The sequence below is a fragment of the Drosophila grimshawi genome, unplaced genomic scaffold, assembly GCF_018153295.1.
Source record: "Drosophila grimshawi isolate 15287-2541.00 unplaced genomic scaffold, ASM1815329v1 contig_1369, whole genome shotgun sequence".
NCBI lineage: Eukaryota > Metazoa > Arthropoda > Insecta > Diptera > Drosophilidae > Drosophila > Drosophila grimshawi.
The window spans coordinates 5,632,238-5,657,607 of NW_025062891.1; the positions used below are offsets into that span (position 1 = coordinate 5,632,238).

Here is a 25,370-nt window from a genome sequence, read left to right on the forward strand (position 1 = left end):
CAGTCGAGTTTTTGTCGTCGGCGCGTTCAGTTGCTGCCAGCTGTTTAGCTCAGCGATCTCTCTCACAGTGCTGTTCTCTCTCTCTCTTTGTTTGTTCGTTTGCTGTGTGCCGCCTGCAACAGTTGTGTGTTATATGTAAATAAATGTGTGCAAAGTTCGTTGCTGCAGTCATTCGTTTCAAATGCAAGAGCCCATCATAAATAAATAAATAAATAAATAAACGTATAATGCATTTTGAAAGCAAATGCGAATGTTAATGTAAATTTTAACAATTCTGTACGAGCCGTCGGCAATTGACGTTAGTAGTGTATGCGCGTGTGTTTGTGTGTGTGTATATGTTAACTGAACGAAGCCATCCCTTAAGCATCCTGCAGGCAGGCAGATAGACACACAAAGGCATAACAAACATCAACAGCGACGTCGCATCCGTTTCCGGCTCATTGTATTGTGTTGTTGTTGCTGTTGCTGATATTCGTATTTGATCATTGTACTTGTGTTGTATTCAACGCTTTTTCTCCTTATGAATGAAATGTGCTGTGTGTGCTGGTGCGTCATGTCCATCTGCAACTCCGTCACCAGCGGTGTCAACTGAGAGCGCACTGCTATTGTTGTTCTTACCAACTAGACCCCGGCCGTGTGGCAGTGCACCGTAAAGATCTTTATCGCATTTTAAATAAGCGCTTACTTACGTTCTGGAGCAGAAACCGTTTCTCAGCTCGCAGGTAGACAAAAAAAAAAAAGAAAAAACACACACACATTCGGCCAAGTTAATGCCGCTTATTGTCTTTGCAACAATCTATAAACGTCGCTCGAGCTAACTGATAAATCGCTCGGGTTGTCGTCGTATATATTCTGCTGTTTAATTTTCGCACGCTGATAATTCGAACTTGAAACAGAGCGCAAATAAAGAGACAGTCATCCAAACAAATATAAATAGTATTTCAACAACACGCGCCCAACCGCACAACAACAGAATGTGGCCCAAACTAAGGTGAGTCTCACTTATTTTTAACGCCACTGAGCTAATTTTATGGCAAAACACTTTTATTTTATTTTTATTAATGTGTTTTTTGAACCGGTTGAATTTTGTGTTTTATTTTTGTTGTGGTACTTAAAACTGCCACATTTATATTTAAGTAGTTGAGAAATGTTGCCAATAAAATTGAAACGTTTCAATGAAAATGTTTATTCAACATTCAACAACATTGTTGTTTGGTATATTACTTATTTATGCATAAAATATTTATACAATGGGTATCAGACAACGCCCACCTGATCTACATGTCAAATGTGGCCATGTAGACTCAGATTGTATATATCAACTTGATCTGTATGGCTTACTTAAACTGATCGTTAGCCACACTGACTACCACGATGGTTAATCTTTGGTCATATACAATCGACACCTGTATGTGAAAAATGTTCTTAATTGCAAATTATTCCTTAATGATGCGTTATTCGATTAAGCCTTAAGGCTTAGAATTATGAGCTAATAGGCGGCTAGCGATCCACTGAAAGAGGCCTTCATAATTGGTGAATTAGTTGAATTTTGATTCAGACTATTGTTCGCTTGGGGCTCGCATATAGATTCTTTGGATATTTAGCTATTTGAATTTTTACAAAGAGCACTGTCTAGACTAATTGAAAAGCTTTAGAGTATAGTCGTGTATTATATATATATTTCTATTATATAATTTAAGCTTGGTCTTTAGCAAGTTGTCTCATTTGAATAAATGCTACTGTGTCCAAATTAATTCTCAGAGTGTCCAATTTAGTCTTCTCTATAGTCCAAGTTTCTATTTATATTGCTTTGATCATGTCAGTATATACTTGACGTTTAGCCAAACGTTATTAAACTACATTAATGAAATGAAATTGAAAAAAAAATTAAAATTATAATTATGTTTTGGTTTATATACTTGTCACACACACTCGAACTATATTTATCTATGTATATGTAAAGTCAAAAAGTGCGTTACGTCATAATGTCGTTGGGTCTCTTGATGCTGGTTGAGCTCATTAAACGTTGCTAACTTCGTTAGACAGCCGCACTTCCGTTGTGCGGCAATTATTGCGACTCCCTGCTGTCATTTAAAATCCAAAATGCGTTAAACTTTTCAAAAATTATGTATGTGTATGCATGTGTGTGCGTGTATATATATATATATTGAAGAAAATGAAAACCTAGACGAAAAAGAGTTAAATGTGATGTGATTGCTGCTGCCGTTGTTGTTATTGTTGCTGTTGACAGCTTGGACGGCTCCAAGCGGGCCCAGACAAGAAGTTTGTTCAACCTACGCAGCTCATTCATACACACACACACTCATACACACACACACACACACACATATACATATAGACTGTGCGGCAGTTATTCAGTTTAAGCGCAATTAGCGCTTTGTCGTTGTTTTCTTTTCTTTTCTTTCTTTCAACGCTTCGGTCTTGCTTTGCTTCGAAACCTCTCTGCTATGTTTTCTAATTTCGTATACATCATTCATAATTTTCACAGCATGCCCCCCGACATATAAACAAAGTTTTTATTTTCATTTCATTCCCAACGCCTACAACGTTTCCTTTTTGGATAACAAATAAAGAGATAGAGAGAGGGATAGAGGGAGGATGAAAAAAATGAAAAAATGTACATAATTAATGTTTATATAATTTTTTACTGCTTTACATGTGCTCATTAGCCGCTTGGTTTGCCTAGTCGTAGTTGTTGTTCTTTTGTGGAGAGCTTTGAGCTCTGAGCTCTGACAACTGGCAGCAAGTTCGTTGCCTAAGTCTTTTGTTTGGCCAGCTGTGGGCGTCATTTATAAGCCGTCATTTGCAGCAGCAACAGCAGCAGCAGCAGGAAAGTCTTCACCACAACTGTGTGTGCTACTTGTCGTGGTTATTGTCGCTGTTGTCAGTGCTGCTCCACAACAAGTTGCCAAATTTGGCAATGGGAGCTCAGCAGCAGCAAAAATAATGCTGCCCACTTGCGATATTGATAAGTGTGTCGCCATTGCGGCTAGTAGGCAATCAAATAAATAAATTGCTGCGAAATGTGCACATTAAGAACAACTAAGCCTCAACTTATTTTAGCACAAGCGTAAATTATTTAGTTTGTCATTTACTTTGCTAATGAAAAAGCATTTCTTGCAGTGGCAGCAGGGAGCACCGAATGCTACAAGCTAGAGCCATTCACTTAGCATACTCCTCCGCAGCAACCAATACTCGTACAGAGACAGGCGAACAACAACAGCAAACAGCATCTACAATTTCTTGACATACAAGTTAAGCGGCTGGCATTTTGTGTGTGGGTTTTTCGGTACTGATGTCGCTACGTGTGGGCTATGACTCTATATGTGTATCTGTACAGATGTATGTGTGTGTGTGGTATGACATGTTAGCCGAATTGTGAAGCAGCTTCATGCACAGTCGTACGACTCATACAATAGTTTTAATTTGTCCCATTTCAAATCTATTTCCGCAAAGTAACTTTATCTCAGCTCTCTCAATGCTAAACTGGACACATGAGGCACAAACACGCCCACATCATTGAATGCCGTTTAGAGCAAATTGATATTAAAATGCATACGAAATGCTCATATCAAGTTGCTTTCTTCAGCATTTTTATTTGATATCTTCGTGCGCTTAAATTTCATTCATGCTGACAGAGCCCAAATGGAAAACATGCTTTAGGCCGGGTAGATGGGAATATGTATACTTAAAGTATGTTTCGATCTTGTGTTGACTTTCGAAATGTCGCAATTAACAGCCGATTTAACATTATGCACGTGCGTTGGCGGCGCAGTCGTCGCGGGCGATGCGTGGGATGTGAACTTGGGTTGGTTTTCAATCAGTAAGCTACTCTACACGATCCCTGGGCTGAGTGATTTTGTCATATGGCTTGCGGTCAACACGAAGACAGTGGACTGAATAATGAAACAAATTACAAACCTATTTCATCCCTTTGAGCATGGATTATATTTATTTGTATCTGTTAAAAATCAAACAATTTATGGATTATATATATTGTTTATCTGCTTATCTGATTAAATTAATATTTTCCCATGTTTAATTATCATATATTGGTAATTATTTGATTTAATTTATATAATTTATTCAATTTTTTATTTAATGTTTTAGTTTAAAATAATTAAATATTATTTTTAAATTTATATCACTTAAATTCATTTTATATTTTGTATTTTTCTGTGTTGTGTTAATTCATATTTATTAAAGTGTATTTAGTTTTGAAAATCACTTGTCAATTCAACTTGTAACTATATCTGACTTTTACACATAATTTCTCCATAGTTCCACTGTGCTTAGTCTATATATTGATCTATATCTGTATGTGTAGCTGTATCTCATTCTGTTTGTGTTGGTATTTGTATTAGTAGCTCCGTCTGCTTTTTTGTTTCTAGTTTTAAATTACAGGTAATATTGTCAAGCGGCTGCAAATTAGTTTACAAACTTGTTTTTCATCTGGTATTAAAATGCGCTAAGCAAAAACGACAACAAAAGCACAACAACAAAATTGGTAAACATTATTTCGAGAGTGGGTTGAGAAACGGAAATGTGTGGGTGTCTTCTTGGTTTCTCATTTGAAGTTGCTGTTGCTAGCTGTTTTTGATTTTCAAGCTGTTTGTTGTTAGGCAAATTACTTTTTAATTGTACACACACATGCATAGACACACTTGTATGTATGTAGGGGGCTGCATATGAAGAAACCGCGGCACTTCAACAATTATAAATGCCTAGTAAGTGACAGCAATTGAAAGTTGAGTTTTTTGTTGGCCGTTGTTATTGTTAGCGCTGTTTGAATTGGCAACCAAATAATGCCATCCAATAATCTCGAACCAAATAAATGTTCAAATCCAAAAATGAATTATTTAAAATACACAAAATGAGATAAGCACAATACAACATATACAATCGAAGTAAATACAACAGCAGTTGGTTAATCCCGAAAGGTAAACAAACCATTTTTGAAATGACTTTAAGCCGGGATTTGTCTTCGGCGTCAACGCGCCCAAATCACTCATTTTATGGACTCTAGAACCTGCCCCGTTTCCGCTCAAGCAACCTCTACAATAACAACAACGGCAACAGTAGCGAGGGCCAGGGAGAGAGACCCAGCTTAGGCCGCTTACCTGCGTTTGGGCCTTGGCTAAAACTGAATTTTATTTAAATTAAATTGGTTGTATTTTTTTTAACTTCGTTCACTGTGGCTCCAATGCTGCAGCATTTTTGGCTTAAATGCATTTCATTTGGTTGTTGTGTATGGCCATTTGCATATGAATGCAGCCTGCGGCATTGGCAGCTACAACTAAAAGTAATTTGGCCTTAAATTTATGGCCACAGTCCGTAGGATACTCAAACTTCATTTAAGTTGCCTGTGGGCCAATTGAGTTGATGTTAACGTGAACGTTCAACTAATTAAAAACTGCACTCGTAAGTGGTGCAGCGTACTAGTTATAGCCGCTGCCCACGCGAGCCACTTGCCTAGAACTGCTCAAGCTTGTTGCTTGAGTCTTTCGTTTTGTCTTTTGCACAACCATTTCCAGCGTTGGCCCCAATTTTTCGTATTTTTTAATAGGCTTAACTTCTGACACATTTCTTAGCTGTTGCGCGTAATTGTTATTTTGACACTTGCTCAATGCCAAGAGAATAACAACCAAGCAAATGCCCAAAGTTCATTTGGTGGTTTGCCTGTTTAGCTACTGTTTGTTAGGGATCTGCGCTTTGTTGATCTTGATCACTGTGTGCGTGTAATTTAAGCGTTCCCTGAGAAAGGCTGACTGGTTGTGTGTGTGTGTGTGTGCTTTTATTTGTTTTACAAGGACAACATCCGCTTCCGTCTTAATACGCAGCCACACAGTGCGTCTGTGATTGCTCAGCGCACTTTTTTTTCACTCATTCACAGGAAAGGCCGTCTGTAAGGATAGGGGGCACAATCAAATCCCTTGACGGTTTCCTGCCCATTCGCAGCAAGCTCACATTCAAAACACCATCAGCAGCAGCAGCAGCTGCTGCTGCGGTGACTTTTGTTTGCTGCACGTTCGTTGTGTGGTTGCAGCTACTTAAACGCAGACATATGTGTGTCTCCCTCTCTCTCTCTCTATCTCTCTCTCTATTTTTCCTTTTATGTGCTTGTGTTTGCATTTGTGATGCGTGACATTTTGACCTTTGGCTGGCTTTGGCTTAGCCGCAACTTTTACTATTTCTTCACGCGCTGTGCAGCAATTTCATTTGCCACACATGCGCAAAACATAATAGAGAAACGCATCACAGTACTCGCAACTGAATTATGCATACGAATTTCAGCAACATACAGTGGCGTGCATCTCAATAGAGGTACCATCTAATATGCTGTTCTGGAAATTAGGAAAATTGAATAAGAGACTTGTGATGGATACAGGATATTATTTATATTAAAATACTAAAAGTTAATTGTATATCAAAAAGTCTTTTTATATAGTAGTATTTCTTCAATTGTTGAATAGTATTAACTTAGTATTCCTAAAAGAAAGGCGTTAAATTAAATATGTTGATATAATAAATGCTTGATCTTGTGTAATAAATTCTTCGGCTCAAAGTTCATCTATGTTTAAGGAAAGTGCCCAAAAAATGTATTCCATTGGTAGGTTATTCTACTATCGATCTTAACACATTAGTCTTGCTTGCAAGTTAAAATATATTTAGCAACTTCACAGTGACAATTTGTTATATATTTATATTAAAGAAGGCAGATGTTTCTATAGATGCGCGCACAGGTGTTGCATCGCCTGAGGTATATTTGTTTCGTTGCGCTTTCGAGCGTATTTCGTGGCTGATTTCGGCACACAACTTAAAAGTTTAGTCATGCGATAACAATGCACCAGCAGCAGCAGTAGCAACAACAAACACAACAACAACAACTACAACGACAATAACAACAACATTAGCATCAGGCGCACCAGCAGGTTGATATTGAGTTTTGACCGAACCAAAAATGGCACAGACCACAACAAAAAAAAATCCAAACAAAATCCACTGAAATGTCCAATTTAGCCTTTGGCCTTTTCAATTTGCGGCAACATGTTGCTGTCAATATTAGCAACATGTTGCCTAATAATTTGCCTGCTGCAGCTCATTTTTTGTACGGTTAGCAATTTGTATTTAGGCAATGTGCAATAAAACCACTGGTAAGCGAAGCTGACTTCTGTCATTCCACAGCAGCTGCAACAATTTGTTGCAAGTGACAAGTAAAAAGTGCCCGCAACTGTCGTTCTTAGTTAATAAAAACTGTGTGACTGACTATAAGCGCATACTCTTAGTTTAAAAAAGTGTTTTTATTTGCATATATTCTTAGCATTAACTATAAAGTGAGTGAAAACTATTCCTTTTTTGTTTACTTGTTTATTTTGATTTTAAATTAATCAGAAAGGTAAACAAAAAAATGCTTCGAAATATTTGCATATATTTTTAGCAATATAAAATTATAAATAAAACCTACAGCTATTTTCATGAATTAATGTTTTTATTTAAATATACATCACATTTTAAATTATTGAAATAAGTTTAAAAAAAATTGTGAAGAAATATTTGCACCTACTTTTGGCAATATTAAATTATTGAAAGGGTATGCATAGTTCGCTGCAATGTAAGTAGTGTACTTTCAATTTATTTCGACTTTGGCTTATTGCCACACCAAAGAAGGCGAGCTAACAAAAAACGCGTTTTTAATTGTTCGGTGGCTTATCGCATGTTTTTGGCCATTTTGGGAGCGCAAATATGTTAAAAAAAGAAACAAAAAACTAAAAAAAAAAAACAAATGTGTATTGTTGTGCCCATGTGTGAGTTTGTGTTTTACTTGCGTGCTGATTTGGCATTAAATTATGTGAAAATCCGTTTGCGAATTCGCGCACTTTTGGCCTGGCTAAGCAGCTGGAGACAGGCCAAAGATTGCAGCGATTATCGTCACCGTTTTTTTCTTCAATTTTCGTCCATTTTTTTGCTCATTGGCCGCCCGCCGAAACGCAGCATGCGGCCAACGCCTTTGTTGCTGCTTATTGCACTGTCAATTGCCAACAGGTTGCCATTTCATATATAGACATACATATATATAATCATCATATATTTATGATCACAGATGCCTCATTATCCAAGCGAAATGAACTCGTATACTATTTACAATGGTCACATCGGTCTGGGCCCAAATCTAAATCAGTTTTCTTAATGATAGCCATCTGAAATTTTGCCTCAAAGTCAGCTGCGCGCTTTGTGTGGTGTCGTACACACACACACACACACATACACACACACACACAGCTGCCATTCAGCATTTCAACATCATTATCATACGTATCTGTATCTGCACATCGCCAGCATCAACAGCACCGCATCAGCCTCAACATCAACAGCAACAGCAACCTCAAGAGCGTGTTTGCAACCAATAACAACAACAACAACAACAGCAGTAGCCTCGTCTTGTTCCACAGAAAGCGCTGCAATGCCGTTACCAACAACACACTTTGAGTCATTTGGCTGTGCGCGCTCGCCAAAAAGAGAAAAAGAGGTTTATTTCCGTTGACGTGCCTTAATTTCATCCAAGTTGTGTGGATTCATTTTTTGGGCTCTGGCTGCGGGCAGCACTGGAGCTGTAGTGCCAGGTCTTTGTGGATGGGTTTCACTCTGCTGCTAAAAGCGGCGCTATGATTGCGCCTACACAAACCGAGCTCTGCGTATGCTCTACGCGTGGAAAGGGTAGTTGGACTAACAGGTTGCTAATATAGAGTTAGTGATTAGTTAATCCTTTCGAGACCAACAATATAGCCACATGATACAACAGCAATTGCTATGTTTACTGTTTGTTTTATTTTACAGATTATATTAATATTAAAGAAATCCTAATTTTTTTTAAAAAGTTTTTAAAAACAAAAATTTAAAATTAAATTGTAAATAAAAAAATTAAAATGTTTCTAAAAAATTGTATGGATAAAATGAATAAGGATTCATCTGATTTCTACAAATAACTTTTAGAGTATATATCTATTATCATTTACCAGAAGAAGATTCATGATTGCTATTAGGCAATTAAGGGCCTTATAAAAAATAGTCTCAAGTATTCGAAATTGTGTGCTAGAAAAGAGTATTAAAAATGCGTTATGAATTGTATATTGTTGCTGACGTATTTAGTGTGTGGGAGACGCTTGTTGCGCAGAAGAATGTTAATGTAGAACTGCCAACGGATTGGTTTTTTTTTTAACTCTTTAGTGCGGATCTCTTGGGTCTGAGTTGCTGTGTTGCTGTTTGTGTTGGCTTTTGGCTTGATTAGCAAGCGAGTGCTAAAAACCAAACTGGTAAGGCTAACAAGTTGGTTGCCAATGCCGTCTAGACGCCTATGGCAAATGGATATGCGATTAGCACATGCCTGATTGGTACTAAGTCAGCAGGCAGGATCAAAAGGCAGAGATCATCAACGTGACTGCTGGCACTGGGGCTAGGTCTAGTCTAAGGTTAGCCTTATGATTTTGGTGTAGACCAAAATCAAATTGTTGTTGTCAATGCATTTTATGCATAATTAGCTAACCAGCGACAGTGACGACGACGACCACAGCAAGCTGACCAACAGCAGCGGAAATTAAACGCACTGAAACGTTTCGAACATTACGTTTTGGCCATGTTGTGTATGCTGTAGTTGTTGTTGTTGGCTGTTATGGCCAGTTAGCGTGACGACCAAAAAAGGGCGGAGCAGGAGACGGCAGCAGACCTGCATTTGAAATGTTTGCTGCCAGAGAGGATGTTGCTGTTGTGCCTTCTGATCAACTACGCAGCAATATCAACACTTTATTGCTGTTGTTGTTTTTGTTGCTGCTTTTTTTTTTGTTGTTGTTATTGTCTGTGATTTATTTTGACCACGTACATATGCAAAACGCATTCTAATGGAACAACAGCAACAGCAACAGCAGCAACAGCAACAGCAACAACAACCACTCTGCCTACGTTTGGCCATTGCGCATTGTAATTTGTAGTTACGCTCTGATTTTTGAGTTTCATTTGTAGATTCACCTGTTGCCGTAGATTGTACATTATAGTTATTGTTATTAATGCTATTGTTGTTGTTGCCGTTGCTATTGTTGTTGCCACTTGCACGCTTCCCTGAAGCCCTACGGCGCTTTGTAGAATGAACCGATTTTCATTGTTTGGCTTTTTGTTTTGCTTGCTGTCTGTTTGCCTGTTTGTCTGTGTGGGGCATCTAAAAACGGAAATGCCGCTTTTGTTGAACGGAAATGCAAATGATATTATGTGTAGACATTACCGGGAATTGTGCGAGAATTGCTTTTGGTTGGTTTTACATTACCCAAGCATACAGCACAGCTAGCCAGAGCCTATCAATTACAAAGTGAAGGCTCGTAAAAGTGACTTAAGGTACTATGGAGTACCTTGCAATTGAAAAGTATCTTTCAGTGTGTTGTTAAAGTAGTACATCCACAGAACCTTGCATTGTTCATTTGGCTCTGCCCATGCAAAGAGCATTTTTCTTACCTACAGCAAACTGAATTTCATTAGGCCAGCAACAAAAAAGCCGTAGGTTTCCCAACGCCCTTGCATCTAACAGGCAGCAATAGTTGACAACAGCAACAGCATGAGGCGTCTAGGAAGTGCAGATGCCCAAGCCCGATGTCGCCAGAGTTACGACTACAAACTCCATTTGCCGAGGCGTTCAGACGTTCAGCAACTAAAGACGCCCACTTGGTGAATATTTTGTTGTCGTTTTCTGGTTAGGCGTAGGAGTGGTGCCGGAGCTAACTGAATACGTGATAGAGTTACTGCTCCTATAAGAGAGCATAAATATGTGGCAAAGCAAGATATTAAACACAATTCGAGGGCGTTTTCTGTTAAGAAAGTGTTTAAATTTGACATTATCAATTATGAATATGCATTTTATGGAGGTATAAATATTTGTATATATGTCATTCTTTTAAAATATTTATATTAAAATATTGATATTTTAGTCAAGTTATCCGGTTTGAGTTGTCCTATGCTCAGTTTGATTAAAATCGCTTTATTTATTTGTTTTCGATAAAGAAATGTAGAACTACAGTACAGTTTCCAATATAATTTGGGGTTAGCTAAACTGCCGTCTGATATGCTACAATATTTGTAACATAAATTTGCACAGTTCAATTTGAACGGTTTCTTTCATTTTAAAAGTCTTTATCGGCTTTACACACAACTTAGTATTCGTGAAGCTCACGGAACTTAATGAATTAAAATACATACGAAAAAAACAATGTTTTTCTTACAAATTCGTAAGTTTAAAAATACTTAAAAGCTTGGAACAGCCTTTAACTTTCGATGTACATTAAATCTACTTTTAAATCGGAAATGTGGTGATGAACATTTTAGAAGTTGCATTTGAGTTTTTTGGCTTTATTTTCTTCTCTAGAACATTTTTTAAACAAAGGCAATATGTCATTTTGGCCGAAGCATTGCATTAACTTAGGTATTCGAAGAAATTTGATGAAATCTAGTGTAAGATAGTTTAGAGCGGAGGTGGAGCAATAAAAGCTTTCGATTCATTTTTCTGCGAATGTGGTCCGCTTCACCTGGGATATAAGAGCATATTTGACGTGGAAGTGAACTAGTTGTCGCATGAAAGTCGAACCGCTCACTTATCTTTCGCATTCAAAAAAGTTAAAAATTGTTCTAATTACCAATTAATTTGTTTATAAAATATAATAATAATAAGCCATCGTAAGTAATTTGAATATTGCCCTTTGACAAAACCTTTGCATGAGCTAAATAATATGTGCTGTTTTTTTAAAATAAAATTTATATTGTATATATATATAGTTGCCACGTTAATGGTTAATGTATTTACTATAAATTAATATAAAGTGATAGTGGTACATATTATTTAAAATTTCTGCAAAATAATACATTATTAATTTGAAAAATAACCCATGAGAACAGAATTAAAAATATAACGCCTCACATTCAATAAACAACTCCATGAGAAATTCAACATTTGGCTAAGAATGTCAACAGAATAGAAGTCTATGTATATTTTTCATGTATGTCTAGCTGGTTCAAAATATTTTGAAGAACACCTGGACACACTTTTAGTCATAACAGGAGAAACTTCTATATGTTGTCTGCCGAAGATTTAATGCCCTTGCCAAATCAAAATTTAGCTCTGTCTATCTACTTGAAAATAAGTTGGAGATATGCCAAATTTATATACCTGTTTATAGAGTATTTTATTATTGTTTAAAGTTTGCAATGCATTGAAGATGACATCTCCGAATGGCAACTCTAACCGATTCAATATAGGCATTTCCGAATGACTGAATTCAATATTTAAATATTGAGTTCACAGTAAAGCGTGAAATTAGAAATCCTATGAATAGAATTTGCTTAAAACTTACAAAAATAAAATAATATTTTAAAATCCGAGCAAAAATGTATGTCACCAGTTTATTATAGAAAGGTGTGTAATCTTCGTCGTGCCTAAGATAACCTCTCTTTCTTGTTTTTAGTAATTAGTAATTACTAACTTCTGAAAACGATAGAAATGAGCAACTATCACTATAGTGCGATCTGCAACCTTCATTCACATACTCCTGAGATGTTCATTCGATATATGTACAAGCATGTTCTTAAGCGTTGCATGTTGCGACAAAAAGTCTGAATACCGTCAATTGATACATACACATTTGGCTATTCAATTTGGTTATTTTATTGGGGTGCATGGCCTATCAAACATATTCGCAAACTGCATAATTTACTCTGTTTTCATGTTCCATTTGTTAGCACAGCAGCGTAAATTTGCATACAAAAAATATTGGCAAATTCAAAATCGCTATATAATGGACCAATGTTTCCACCATACGATATTCAGTCCAATTTACTGGCATCGAGATGAGAATTAAGAACGGCGGTCCTTGACTGTGTCATTGTGGCCGCTTGGCTTATAAGAAACAGTAAAGCCACATGAGCGGAGCTGCAACAAACTCGGCTGACGTAAGTTGCAGAACAACACTGGTGTCAATCGCCGCTCTTGTATCGATTGTACTGGCCGCTATTGTTGCGTCTGTTGTCGCTGATGCCGTTGCACCATGCGCTGTGGCACCACGGCAGCAGCGACGGCAAACGCAACAGCGGCGGCCCCTTCAAGCGATGCAACAGCGGCGACTAGCACTGATGCGGATACAACGCACGATTGTTCGCATGAGGACACGGAGGAGAAGGAGGATGGCCACTAGCCAGCTTATTTTGTTGCACAACTTGCTTATGCGGAGTTGCCTGCTTCTAATAAGTCAAATGGCCAAAATGGCACAGCCAAGGACCGCCCATATTAATTCTCACAAGAGGAGACTTACTGCGTGACGTGCTGCTTCCGCTGCAGGATGACATGTCACAATCACACACGCAGGAACAGGAACCGGCATAAAAGCAGAACCATCCGTGCTGCTAATAGAATAACGAATGGAAGGAACAGATTTTAAGCTTCAGCAATTACCTCCTGAAATAATTAAAATAAATTTGTATATTGCATTCCAAAAACATTATGGATTATCCTTTTTTTTTCTCAACTCAAGCCAAGAACGTTCCAATTAGGCGTGGTTAAGCTAGGGCGGTTTTCTGCATGATGGGAAGAGAAAAACTCACTTGAGACAAGTTTGACTCATTCACAATGAGACTGCATGGACTTCAACTCCTTCTGCTCTTTTCAGCGCAACTCTACGTCACTAAACTCGAAGCACCGTGTTACATCTTAAGTTTACATAGCCTGATGGTTATATCGAAGAGGTGCGATATATTTGCGAAGAAGGGACACCCAATAAATGTTAGTCGTCTCCTGCTTAGGACCGAACAATGACGGAGGACGTCTGCACCAATTTTGTTTCAATTAAAAAATGTACATCTCAGAGCCATTCAATGCTGTTGGGTTAGCTTAACTGCCGTGGAATATGTTACAATATTTAAAAGTTACTTTGCACACCTAAAATCATGCAACAAAATATTTTGAGAAGGCTTTATACATTTGCCCTGAAGTTTGCAACGCATTGAAGGAGACATCTCCGCAGATATATTCCTGATCAGTATCACTATCCGACTCGATATAAATATAAAATATATGTATGACTCTCAGTTCACAGGTTCCTCTGAACAAAACTCCCTCAGTTGTAATACTTTATGCTTTGTATATATCCTTATTTTTAGCTGAGAACCAACCTTATCGAATCATTATATCATATAGCTATCATAGCTGATGTAAATAATTGTTCTCGTATGAAAAAGTATTTTTCTTACCAAGATATACCAAGATACATAAACGCACGAAATAGGCACGAAATGTTATTATATTCGTCACATTTGGTCAAAAATTCATCATCATCGGATTAATATGTCCTATGGCTTTCAGGGGACCAATCGATATACCTCTAGTCATACATGTTATCGTACAAAAGGTAAAAAAAAAAACAAAATAATATACATAATCCGGACTAAAGCTTAGATGTCGGTATGTTAACTTTGATTTACAAGCGTAGGTCATTTTTAGAGTGCCAAAGCTATTCGTTCCTTCTGGTTTTAAATATGAATTCATATTATTAAACATTTCATAATGATATTGTATATTGTATTTTGCATATATATATGTAAATATGTTGCATTAATTAGTATTTTAAAATCGTTTCAAATATTTATATAAATAAAGTGAATATGATTTCTTTTTAATTTGATATTTTTATCAGATGCATAATCATATTTAAATATTGATGTTTGCTTTGGCAATATTGGTGTTGATTTCATTTAAACGTTTTTCAAAAATTTGTACATTTTTAAATGCTGTTTACTTTAATTCTTTCTACTTTGCATTTAGGACAGATGTTTTGATCGCAACCACGAAGCGTTTCCTGGTCACTTAAGCCAGTTGCTGGTCCACAAATGAATTTATATATGTGAATATATGTAACAATTTTCTTGTGGTTTCTTAATTGAAATTCCTAAAAATAATTCCGGAAATGAGGCCATAAGTAATTCTCATTATTGCCAATTAAGTAATATCGAAACTGCTTTTCAAAAGCTAAAGTTTAAGTAATTCCGCTAGGAAACTGTCCAGTCTTTACCAACTGCTTCTTTGTCCTGCTAATAGAAGGAATTGGGACTGGGACTACGAAGAGGCGAAAGCTTGCTGAGTTTGCAGCTGACATCTAAGTTGGGCAGATTCTGAGTATTGCGGCAAAAGCGATTCCAGCCCTTCCAATATTTAAAACCATCGCGTTGTTGTATGGTCTTTGCACAGGCAATATCATCCGAAATATCATCGTTAGACAGATCTAAATAATCACAAATTAATGGAGATCTAATAAGATTGCTTAATTTCTCAACCAACCTTCACACTTTATATTGCACAATCCTCCCCTGCGTCCCTCGGCACAATAGTCCTTGCTGTTGATTTGGAACAATCCATAGTTCTTGCTATTGTTCTCATTTCTAGTCACCTTATTGGTATCCAAAGAACTCTCATGCTCTACAAGGCAGATCCCTAAATTGTTGGGGCATTAGTTATCAACTCGATAAAATTGCATTTATGCATGTAAAACTTACAATTGGACATTAGCGTCTTTTGGAATCTATAGTTCTCCACCAGCACACGGGTCAGCTCGCAACGCATATACTGCTTGGACTCCACAAGTTCTCCACTCATCAATAGGAAGAGAGGCATCAGTAAAGCCAATATCCGAACATTTGGAGTTTTCAACTCAGGCGACATTTCTGACAAGAATCAATTGGTTTGAAATGGCGTATTTAAATATATACATATGCATTATGTACGTATTTGTTTGCATGTATTTAAATGTAGATGAAATTCATTCGTTCCACGAATGGGTGGTTGATAAGCACCGCGCCGAGTGCGACTAATTAAAAATGGGCATTCATTGTGTCTATACACGAATAGACAACAAGTTCAAAAGGGTAGCTAGGTGCATCCATACACACTATCGCAAAGGTTTTCGAGTCGCTTGGATACGAAAAATTCACACCTAACTTAAAATGTATACTTTTTATCTAGCTCTTCTTTCCATCTCCAAGCTATCTAATCTGCACATCTGATAGTACTTTTTTTAAGGCACAAAAATAGGTGTTGATATTGACACGTCTAGAAGAAAGACTTCTATGCCGTGGCTCTGACTAATTCACGTCAGACTCTCCCTTATACAAAATAACAAAAATATATTCTGTATTGTTATTGCTAAGATTATAGCGTATGCAAACATCTCTGTAGCTGAAGACAGGTATTCTTTTATTGTTTTTAATACACCTTTTTTTGGTCTCCAACCGTACAATATTCAGCTGACAGTCTGACAGTTTTAACTGGCATCTTTAAGTGCCTGCTTAATTAGCACTTTGAATACAAATAATAATAATAATTTAAGCCATTTTCAAATATATGTTTTTTGAATTCTATTTAAACTCTTTAGAACTGCTGCTAAGTAAACAATAGTTCAATGAAAGAAGAAACCTGTCAGTAACTTTTTTTGAGCTATTGGTCTTGAAGAGGAATTTTGTTGTGGAATTTTACTTGGAAAGATGTATGCTTGGATGACAACAAGAATATAAAGATCTTGTGAGAGCTCAGTAGGCAAAGGAAGTTTATATATTTCAATTTGTCACCCGATTAAATACACGCTTAAGCTGTTATTAATTCGCAACTATTTGACTTATGTTCTAAAAATAGCGGCTAATATCTGCTATAATTTATGACTATTTTATTAAACGATTGTTGAGTCAAATTGTATATTTTACTTGCCACCGAACTCTGAATTAAGTACTAAGAAATATGAAATAGAATTGTTGCAAAAATCACGTAGTCAAGGCTGTGATGATCACATAAATAGGAATTCAATATCAGTAAATATTCATTCCTGTTTAAAACTAGGCAGTATACGAAGAGCACAATTTCCAGACCTACCCTCATCATTCAAACTATCATTCATCTGATCAATTAATATCGACAGCATATAAATATTTTTTAAACACTGTAATTTACAAGAACACGTGTAAAAATGTAAATCACTATTATTATTCGCAGAACTGAAGGTCTAGTCACAAGTGCTCTTACTTGTGTTATTAATATTATTTGGATATTAATGTATATTAGTTAATATTCATAATGAAATAGTAAGAAAAAATTGTATTAAGCTGCCGGAATGGCTAAACATTCTTTATTTATTATTTCACAACATTTCCCAATTGTTCGCCAATGTTTTGCATACCAAATTTTTGGCAAAAAACGCTTGTATGGCTGTGCGCTGTTTTGACTGGATTACAAAGTAATTACAATGTTTACCTCTGTTAATTAACTGAACGCAATACAGCAGACAAAACGCGATTCGACGCGACAACAAAAACTAGTTTCAACACGATTGCGATACGAATACGAAACGAATACGAAAGCGAAACTGAGTGCGAGTGTGAGTGCGATTGTCTGAGCAGCAGCTGTGTCTTCTTTTGTATTCGAGTTGTGTCTCTGCTTTATTCAAGTAGTTAATTGTTTTCAATTTTTAGCGTGAGCTGGCGCTTCACATGTGCGGCACTGCTGGCCCCCACACTGATACTAAAAAATTCAAATGTTTAAATATTCTTACGTAGCGCTACTGCCCAAAGCAATCGCTCGGACTATAATGAAGCTCTGCTCTCGTCATATATGGGTTTTTATACTGGGAGAGAATAATTTGCGCTCTATCTCTGTACTTTATATATATTATATTTGTTGTTAGTGATTGGATTTAGTGATAAGCTATACCGTAATATTCTCTGTGGCATGCCCATAACGAGACACTCACTGAGCTTACTTGTCTTTGCATACAAAATCCAAATTGCCTTTCACTTATCAGCATGCATGTAAAATGTACTTTATCTGCATGTTTATTATGAATGCATATTTGCAAACAAGTTAACAATCTTTAGTAGGATCGTCTCGATTGCGATATATTCGGTTGCAAGTACGTTGGACAAACCTTCAGAATTTATGTAAGTTTTTTTGCGATGAAAAAATATCATATTTCTTTAAGATAATTAGTTGAATTTACTTAAAGAGATTACTGATGTTGCAGAAATATATTTTGTGTACTCATTCAGAGATGTCAACAGAAGTTTGCATGTAAGAATTCAGAACTTCAGCGTTTAGATTAAAAATATAACTTTTATTGATGTCCTAAGGCGGCAGATGGCTTGGCAACTGACTTGGAACCAAAAACATATGAACCCTACTTAAACGAATGGGAACTGCGCAATTATTTAATATAATATATAAGTTGCATAATTAACAGGTCAATCAAATATGTGTATGTACTTTTAATAGCAAAACTGATAATAAATTCTTGGAAAATGTAATCTGGAATACATTTATTAACAATGTATGTTTGTGTGTATGCATATGCGTAAGATTTACTGAATTGATAATGCGAGCGAGTCTTACAACTAACAGCTAACATATATGCCTAGGACTAAACAGCTAGCACTAAAGCATCAGCTCTGTAAGCCAAGTTAGCAACGCGACACATCGGGCAGCGTGCGCCCGCGACATTTGCTCATCCATCCTGGCCAGGCTTGGAAACCATGGCGATTGAAGATCTGCATGGCGCAGCGAGAGTCATCAGAGATTTCATCGTTCAGGAACTCTAAGGAGAGAGATGTGTTTTAACTATTTATTTGGCTTTACATAAATATATGTTGGCTACCTTCACATTTTATGTTGCATATGCCACCGCGGCGACCCTTGCGACACCAGTTCTTACTGTTAATCTGTTAATTGCCTGATAAGGTAAAGAAAGGGAACACAGCACACGCTTGCTAAGTATCGATGCACATACCTGAAAGAGTCCGTAGCTGACGCTTTGATTGGGCAGCTGCATTGACTTTGATGTACTGCGTCCGCTCTCCGATTCCACCAGACAGACCCCTGCGTGGGGAGGGGGAGCAGTCGTTAAGGCAAGATTCTCGCAAGAGGTAACTACATTACTTACAATTGGATAGATAGCTGCGCGGAAAGTCGTGACGCAACAGCTCCTTGGCCAGCTGGCAGCGTGTCAGCAGCTTGGACTGCGTCTCTGATAGCGATAGCAGCAGGATCAGGCTGAGGACAATCGCACTCGATGCTCTCAACTGCTCAGCCATTTGTTGTACGTGATGCATATGACAGGACTATTGACTGACTGACTGACCGACCGACTGACCGATTGACTGGATGGCTGATTGGTTGCCTGGACCACTTTAATCCTAAAGCGCTTCCGCAGCAACTGCCAAACTACGACTAAACACGCGTAGCTCCTGAATTCGGGGTTTTTAAAGCCTCGCACGCAAATTTCTTGTCTCTTCGCTTGCTAGAAAATCGCTCGTCACGCCACAGACGATTTGACATACATACGCTATATACATTTATATTTATCCGTTATATATATATACTCCGACATAATAATGATTATCTGCAGCATGCTAAAGATTGAATACCCTTGTGGTTAGTGCGACAATTTCGAATGCTGATCTAAAACATCTTGTTCCTGTTGAGCTAAATGTTTATTGAAAATGCAAACAAGGCTTTTTATATAAACAATATATTTAATATGTATTATTGTTATACTGTTAATAAATAATAATAATATGCCAATAAAAATCAGCTTAGTTTGAACAAAGATATGGTTGTAGAGTAGAGAAAATATGTTTTAAATATATACACAAATATATATTTAGACTAATCATATTGTTCAGATCAACAATAGTTGATTTAAATATAAACTATAATCATATTCAACCCAAACTACGATTAATTCGTACATCCAAAAACCTGTTCCAATTGTATTTGATATTAAAGTTATCTTTCTAAAAAGTATATACTTGTAAAAAGTATGTGTAGTCATACCTTAGACACAAGTAAATGCTTCAGAAAAATGCTGGATGTGCGAATAAATAGTGGGTTGGGTTGTATGCACCAATTTTCCTACAAAATTCAAGTACTTTCTGCTAGGGCATAACAAGAACATACATAAGTGACATGCATGCTCGTAGGTTCAATTAGTATGCTGGAGCAACGTCATAAGCAACATCAACAACAACAACAACAACAATAATACGATGTCAGAGAACATTTGTTATGGCGTTGCTTTCGCTTTCAGTTGCTATTGCCGTGGGTGAGCAGTGATGGTGTAAAAATTGGGAAATATCTATTCTGGCAATCGAATAACCTACTTGTCTATTTTTTTTTAGCTCTTTACAGAGTAAAAGATACAAAAGTATCTCACACTATAAATCGCAAGTCGTTGATTGTGTTAAGCGCTTAATTGGCAAATTGTCGTCTTGCACTTCAGTGCGAGTGCATCTGTAAATGTGTATTATACTATCTCTAGTTGTATCTGTATCTGAATCTGAATCTGATGCTATGTACATGTGTGTCAGAGTGTCAACGCTGCTTGACCTAAAAAACGCACAATTCAAATTCACTTGTGCCTTATGCAAATGCAATTCACACAAAAGTTTATCACTAAGCGTTTTATTTTTGTCAAAAAAGTTTCCATGAGTTCAACGTAATTTTTCCATTTCAGCTGCCTGCTGCTGGCTCTTTCACTGGTGGCGGCCAATCAGCTAAAGGACCTACTCGAGGACACCACCCCAAGGAGCACCACAGCGAGCACAACAACAAGCACTACAACAACAACAGCAGCAACCACAATAAGCGCCTATGTGATATCAGCTGCTGCTGTGCCCGCCTACAATGCAGCCACGACCATGTCCAAGCCCAAGTCCAAGTTGTCCAATGGCAAATATTTTAATAAGAGCGCACCCAAGAAGCGCAAGGCCGAGGAGGTCTCCTCCCTGCCCCTGCCCATCGATACGGATGGCCTGCTCGAGTGGAAGTGCCCCAACATTTCGGGTACTCGCAATGCGGAACTTGAATGCGGCTGCGATCTGCCACACACGCTACGTTGCAACATCGATTTGCATGGTCTTTTGGTGAGTTTTGGGTATGGGACTGGCAATGGGACATAGCTTTAAATGTACTTTAAAGGGTTGACATGAAACTGAGTAATCTTTAGTTTAAATATAGTTATTTAAGGATGGAGCACTTATAAACAGTATTTATATGGGTCGAAAATTAAGCAAGTTAAAGGAGACTACAGGGTTTCCTGCCTAAATGTGCAGTTCAGTTCTACAAACTTTTCGTTAAATTGGTTTACATTTTAGAAATTTAAATTCTTCTTTAAGTTGAAGCGTGCTTTAGATTAAGATTTATAAAAAAAAAACAATTCGGGCCTCTTAACAAAATTCGTTCCCCTTTACGAATAATTGTGTTTATTATAATTACCTCAGCTATAATATAATCATTATATTTGCCTTTTCCTAATACAAGCTGATTTACAAAAAATATAACTATTCTTCTGTATATAAATAGTCACTTCTGAGATAATTTCAGACAAATTTCATTCAATTATTTCAACAATCAATCATTTTTATCTTAAAAATAAGTTATTTTGCCTATTATTTTCTCACTAATAGACAGCTTAGATAGTTCCTATAGAATACTTTTAGTGATGTAGCACTTATTAGCACTTATTAGAACTAATCCATAATCAGGTTATTTCCATGAAATTTGAAAAGATTAACTCTTTATCTGCAGTTTAAGCTTATTTAACTTTCAACAACTTTAAGGCTTATTTTCGCTAGTTAAAATAATATTTATTTTTTAATTTTCAACAGTTATTGGCAGACAGATTGCGTAGCTCTCCATACTCCATCTCGCTGCTGGACTGCTCGCTGCGGAATGTCACCTTTCTGAGCGATGCAAAGATTTTTGATGGCATCTCGCTGCACGGCTTGGTCATCTCCTCGGGCGAGATCAAGCGCGTGCACAAGTCCGCTTTTCTGGGCATCAAGGGACCGTTGCAGGCGCTGGGTTTGCCTGGCAATGCGCTGTTGAGTGTGCCCTGGAATGCTCTGTCCACGCTGAGCTCGCTGGAGCGTTTGGATTTGGCGAATAACAAGATCAAGGCGCTGGGCACCTCTGACTTTGTGGCGTTGAATAATCTGGTGTATCTGGAGCTGAGCAACAATCAGATCTCGAGCATATCGCAGCGAACCTTTGGCAGTCTGCGAAAATTGGAGGTGCTCAAGCTGGGTGGTAACCGACTGGGTGACTACGCTCAGGGCCTGAAAGCGCTCAGTCTGTGCTTGAGCCTGCGGCAATTGGATCTTACAGCTAACAATTTGAATGGGCCGCTCAGCGAGCAGACGCTGCCAGGCTTGAGGAATCTTGAGAGCCTGAATCTCAATCGGAATATGATCAAGAGCATACAGAACAAGGCGTTGGCTAATTTCTCCCGGTTGGTGAGTCTCTCCCTGCGTCACAATCAGATCGATGTGCTGCAGGATCATGCCTTTTATGGCCTGGGCGCCCTCGACAGCCTCGATCTCAGCTACAATGGCATTGTGGCCATCTCCAGCGCATCGCTGCAGCATCTAACCCGCCTCACTGTGCTCGATTTGACGCACAACTTCCTGCGCGCCCTCACCTCGGATCTGATAGCACCGCTGCCTTCGTTGCGGGAGCTGCGTCTCGCCGGAAATGATATCTCCATTGTGGCCAGGAATGCCATGGATCGTGCCCAGGAGCTGCAAAGCCTGCAAATGCAGGATAATCCACTGTCCTGCGACTGCAGCATTCGACCCTTTGCCGAGTGGCTGCAGGTGTCCAAGCTGTCGTCCAGCCTGAGCGCATCCTGTGTGACGCCACCACGTCTGGAGGGTGCCCCCCTGCTGCAGGTGCCAGTGGAGACGCTCACCTGCGACATGGACAATGTGGAGAAGGATAATGCAAATATTATGGAGCACCTGGAAACGCTAGCGAAACCCAATCAGACCGCATCCCATGTCAAAGACTTGTCCGAGGAGGTGCGTTGTCCTGGCCAAAAACTAAATTCGATTGCATATTTATTTCATTTACTTTTTGATTAGATTATTCTTCATGAGCTACACTACTCGGCGGATTATGGCCTCATTCTGACCTGGCTGCTTAATCTCAGCAAAAAGGATTACATGTGCGATGCCATATTCGTCTATAAGGAGGAGAACATCAACGAAATACTCATTGATAACTCACCGGTGAGTGAAACTCTTGAAACTTGAAACTTAACTTTACCAAAACTCTTTTGCTTCCCCTACAGATCCATTGCGAGAGCAAGGTGGTCAATGGCCAGAACACTGTGAGTGTCATAGTGCCCGACAGCTCCTCACTGGACATCGGCGAAAGGTGTGTACTGTAACCATGTGTATATATCCAGCAGATACTTATGACTTTGTGCACTCCACAGCTATCGTTTCTGTTTGGTCATGGTGCAGGAGCAGAATCCCAAGGCTGATCTGAATATAGGCTGCTCGAACATAACGCAACTGCAGCTGAGCAGTCCTGGTGCGATGCCCGTGCCGCGGCAATATCAGCGTCGTCCTTACTACACGCCGCATGAGCTGGAGCCGGAACACGATACTGGCGAGGATTACCAGCTGAGCAAGCGACAATTCAGTAGCCAACAGCAGTTGCATCCAAACCAACAGGCGCCACCGAGGCTGCTGCACACCTATAATGTGATTGATTCACTCAATAAGAGCTTTCTGCCTGGCTTAGGTCTGGGCATACTGGTCACCTCGGTGGTTGTGCTGATTTGGGGCGCCACACGAATACGCCAGAATGTTGTCGTCAATAGGGGCGGTGAGGCAAGTCTCAGCAGCAACAGCAGCAGCATGCACCACACCAACATCAACAACAACAACAATAACAATAACAACGGCAGCGGCAACAGCAGGCCGGGTACTCCAACGGCAACCACTTGCTATGCTGCCTCAGATCACATAGCTCGGATGGCGGATGCAGAGAATGGGACGCGTTACCTCAAGCTGCAGGCAACGACGAGCCTGTGAATTAAACACAATCAACCAACCAATCAATTCAAACTTGTGATAGTACAAGCACTTGTACCCATATCTTTAGCTATATATATTTGCTTATAAGTATGAGCAGTAGTTAGGGTTCCTGCACTAATCCAAATACTTGGCCCAACACTAAACAAATTGTGCCATAAACTAACTGACAAAATGAACACTTAAAATTCAAATGGATTTACACAATTCCAAAGGAGCTTTCTTAGATATCCTTACAAGGAAATCCACGGCAGATTGTTTTATATAAATCGATCATTAAATAATATACTATAGATGACTGTTATTAAAGGGATTGCTTTTGTATTTACTCTCTGCTAATTTTATGAACTGAACTTCTGAATTTTAAATCTATATTGAAATATACTTTAAATATCTTTATTAAAAAATCCGTAGGAAATGGTTTATTAGAAATCTATCAATAAATGAAAATACTTAAATGAAAAAACTATTCATGACAATCATTAAGGGGATAACCCGCATTTTATTATAATTACTTAATTAATTCTACCGTCTACAAATGTTATGAACTGAACTTTTGAATATTAAATCAATAATTTTGTATCTATTATCTATTATCCGTTTCAATAGCTATACTACAATCTACTATCTATTCATTTGAATATACTCATTTTATCAGAATTTATAAAACGCCACTCAAAGAATACAATTTGTTAATAAATAGGTTTAATTATTTACGTCTACGTCGCATGTTAGCCCTTTTAGCACTAAGAAATTGTAAGTCATGACCCTAGGAATAAGGCTTTAATAATTTATTAACCATATACCAAGCACAAACAACAAATTGTAAGTAAGCAACAGCAACAAATAAATGTTGAAGCGATAATAAAACATACACAATGCATTCAACTTGAATTGTACTTAAGCTGATGTGGGTGGAGTGCATATTGAAAAAAGAGAAAAAAACCAGAATGTAAATGTATATTCGCCACGCCGAAGAAGAAATACCCTTACCGACCGTAGTCGAGTCGAAATCTAATAATTTACTCAACAATTTTTGAAAGCGAGCGTAATGGAATTTAAAATTTTATTTTTTGACCTTTGAAGTCTTCATTAAAAATGTTTGTTAACTTTAAAACTTGGGTGAATTCAGGTTCAGGTTCAATCGATTTGCCCACTCCCAAGTGGGCGTGGCAGACAAATACTAAGGCCTTGTCTAACTTTTACAGTGCAACGTAAAACTCAAACAAAAAAACCGGTCCCCCACTCACATAGAGTATAGACAATTGAAGCCTTATAGAAGGTCAGCGCGTCCATTTGGTATGCTATTTTTATATAATTTCTAAAGGGACACATAATTTTAAGTGGTCTATTAACATGACCCCTTTGTATGCATGTTATATGACGTCACAACACACGCAACTTTCGGCTAATTTAGA

General features: G+C 37.9%; 3 protein-coding genes and 1 long non-coding RNA gene across 5 annotated transcripts; 2 read left to right on the forward strand and 2 right to left on the reverse strand.

Annotated features, from left to right (window-relative positions):
* Positions 1-6: 6 nt before the first annotated feature.
* On the forward strand, positions 7-24,840 carry LOC6560608 (leucine-rich repeat transmembrane protein FLRT2). Its single transcript, XM_032734623.2, has 6 exons — positions 7-991; positions 20,586-20,994; positions 21,739-22,929; positions 22,993-23,139; positions 23,202-23,287; positions 23,349-24,840. Exons 1-6 carry the CDS (start codon positions 975-977, stop codon positions 23,950-23,952), a joined length of 2,454 nt encoding a protein of 817 aa, XP_032590514.1. The 5' UTR covers positions 7-974; the 3' UTR covers positions 23,953-24,840.
* LOC6560606 (lysozyme) lies at positions 14,325-17,675 on the reverse strand. The gene is made up of 4 exons (XM_001987532.3): positions 17,336-17,675; positions 15,592-15,759; positions 15,377-15,529; positions 14,325-15,320 (listed from the first exon to the last, which is right to left on the reverse strand). The coding sequence occupies exons 2-4, from the start codon at positions 15,755-15,757 to the stop codon at positions 15,130-15,132; spliced, it is 510 nt and encodes a 169-aa protein (XP_001987568.1). The 5' UTR covers positions 15,758-15,759; positions 17,336-17,675; the 3' UTR covers positions 14,325-15,129.
* On the forward strand, positions 17,929-18,381 carry LOC116805013. Of its 2 annotated transcripts, none has more exons than XR_006246925.1 (3): positions 17,929-18,018; positions 18,084-18,148; positions 18,208-18,381. It is a non-coding gene; the product is annotated as an uncharacterized LOC116805013 (long non-coding RNA). The 2 variants fall into 2 exon arrangements; XR_004364979.1 differs by having other exon boundaries at positions 18,102-18,148.
* Positions 18,336-19,272, reverse strand: LOC6560607 (lysozyme). Its single transcript, XM_001987533.2, has 4 exons — positions 19,014-19,272; positions 18,861-18,949; positions 18,729-18,792; positions 18,336-18,668 (listed from the first exon to the last, which is right to left on the reverse strand). The coding sequence occupies exons 1-4, from the start codon at positions 19,180-19,182 to the stop codon at positions 18,535-18,537; spliced, it is 456 nt and encodes a 151-aa protein (XP_001987569.2). The 5' UTR covers positions 19,183-19,272; the 3' UTR covers positions 18,336-18,534.
* Positions 24,841-25,370: the final 530 nt, after the last annotated feature.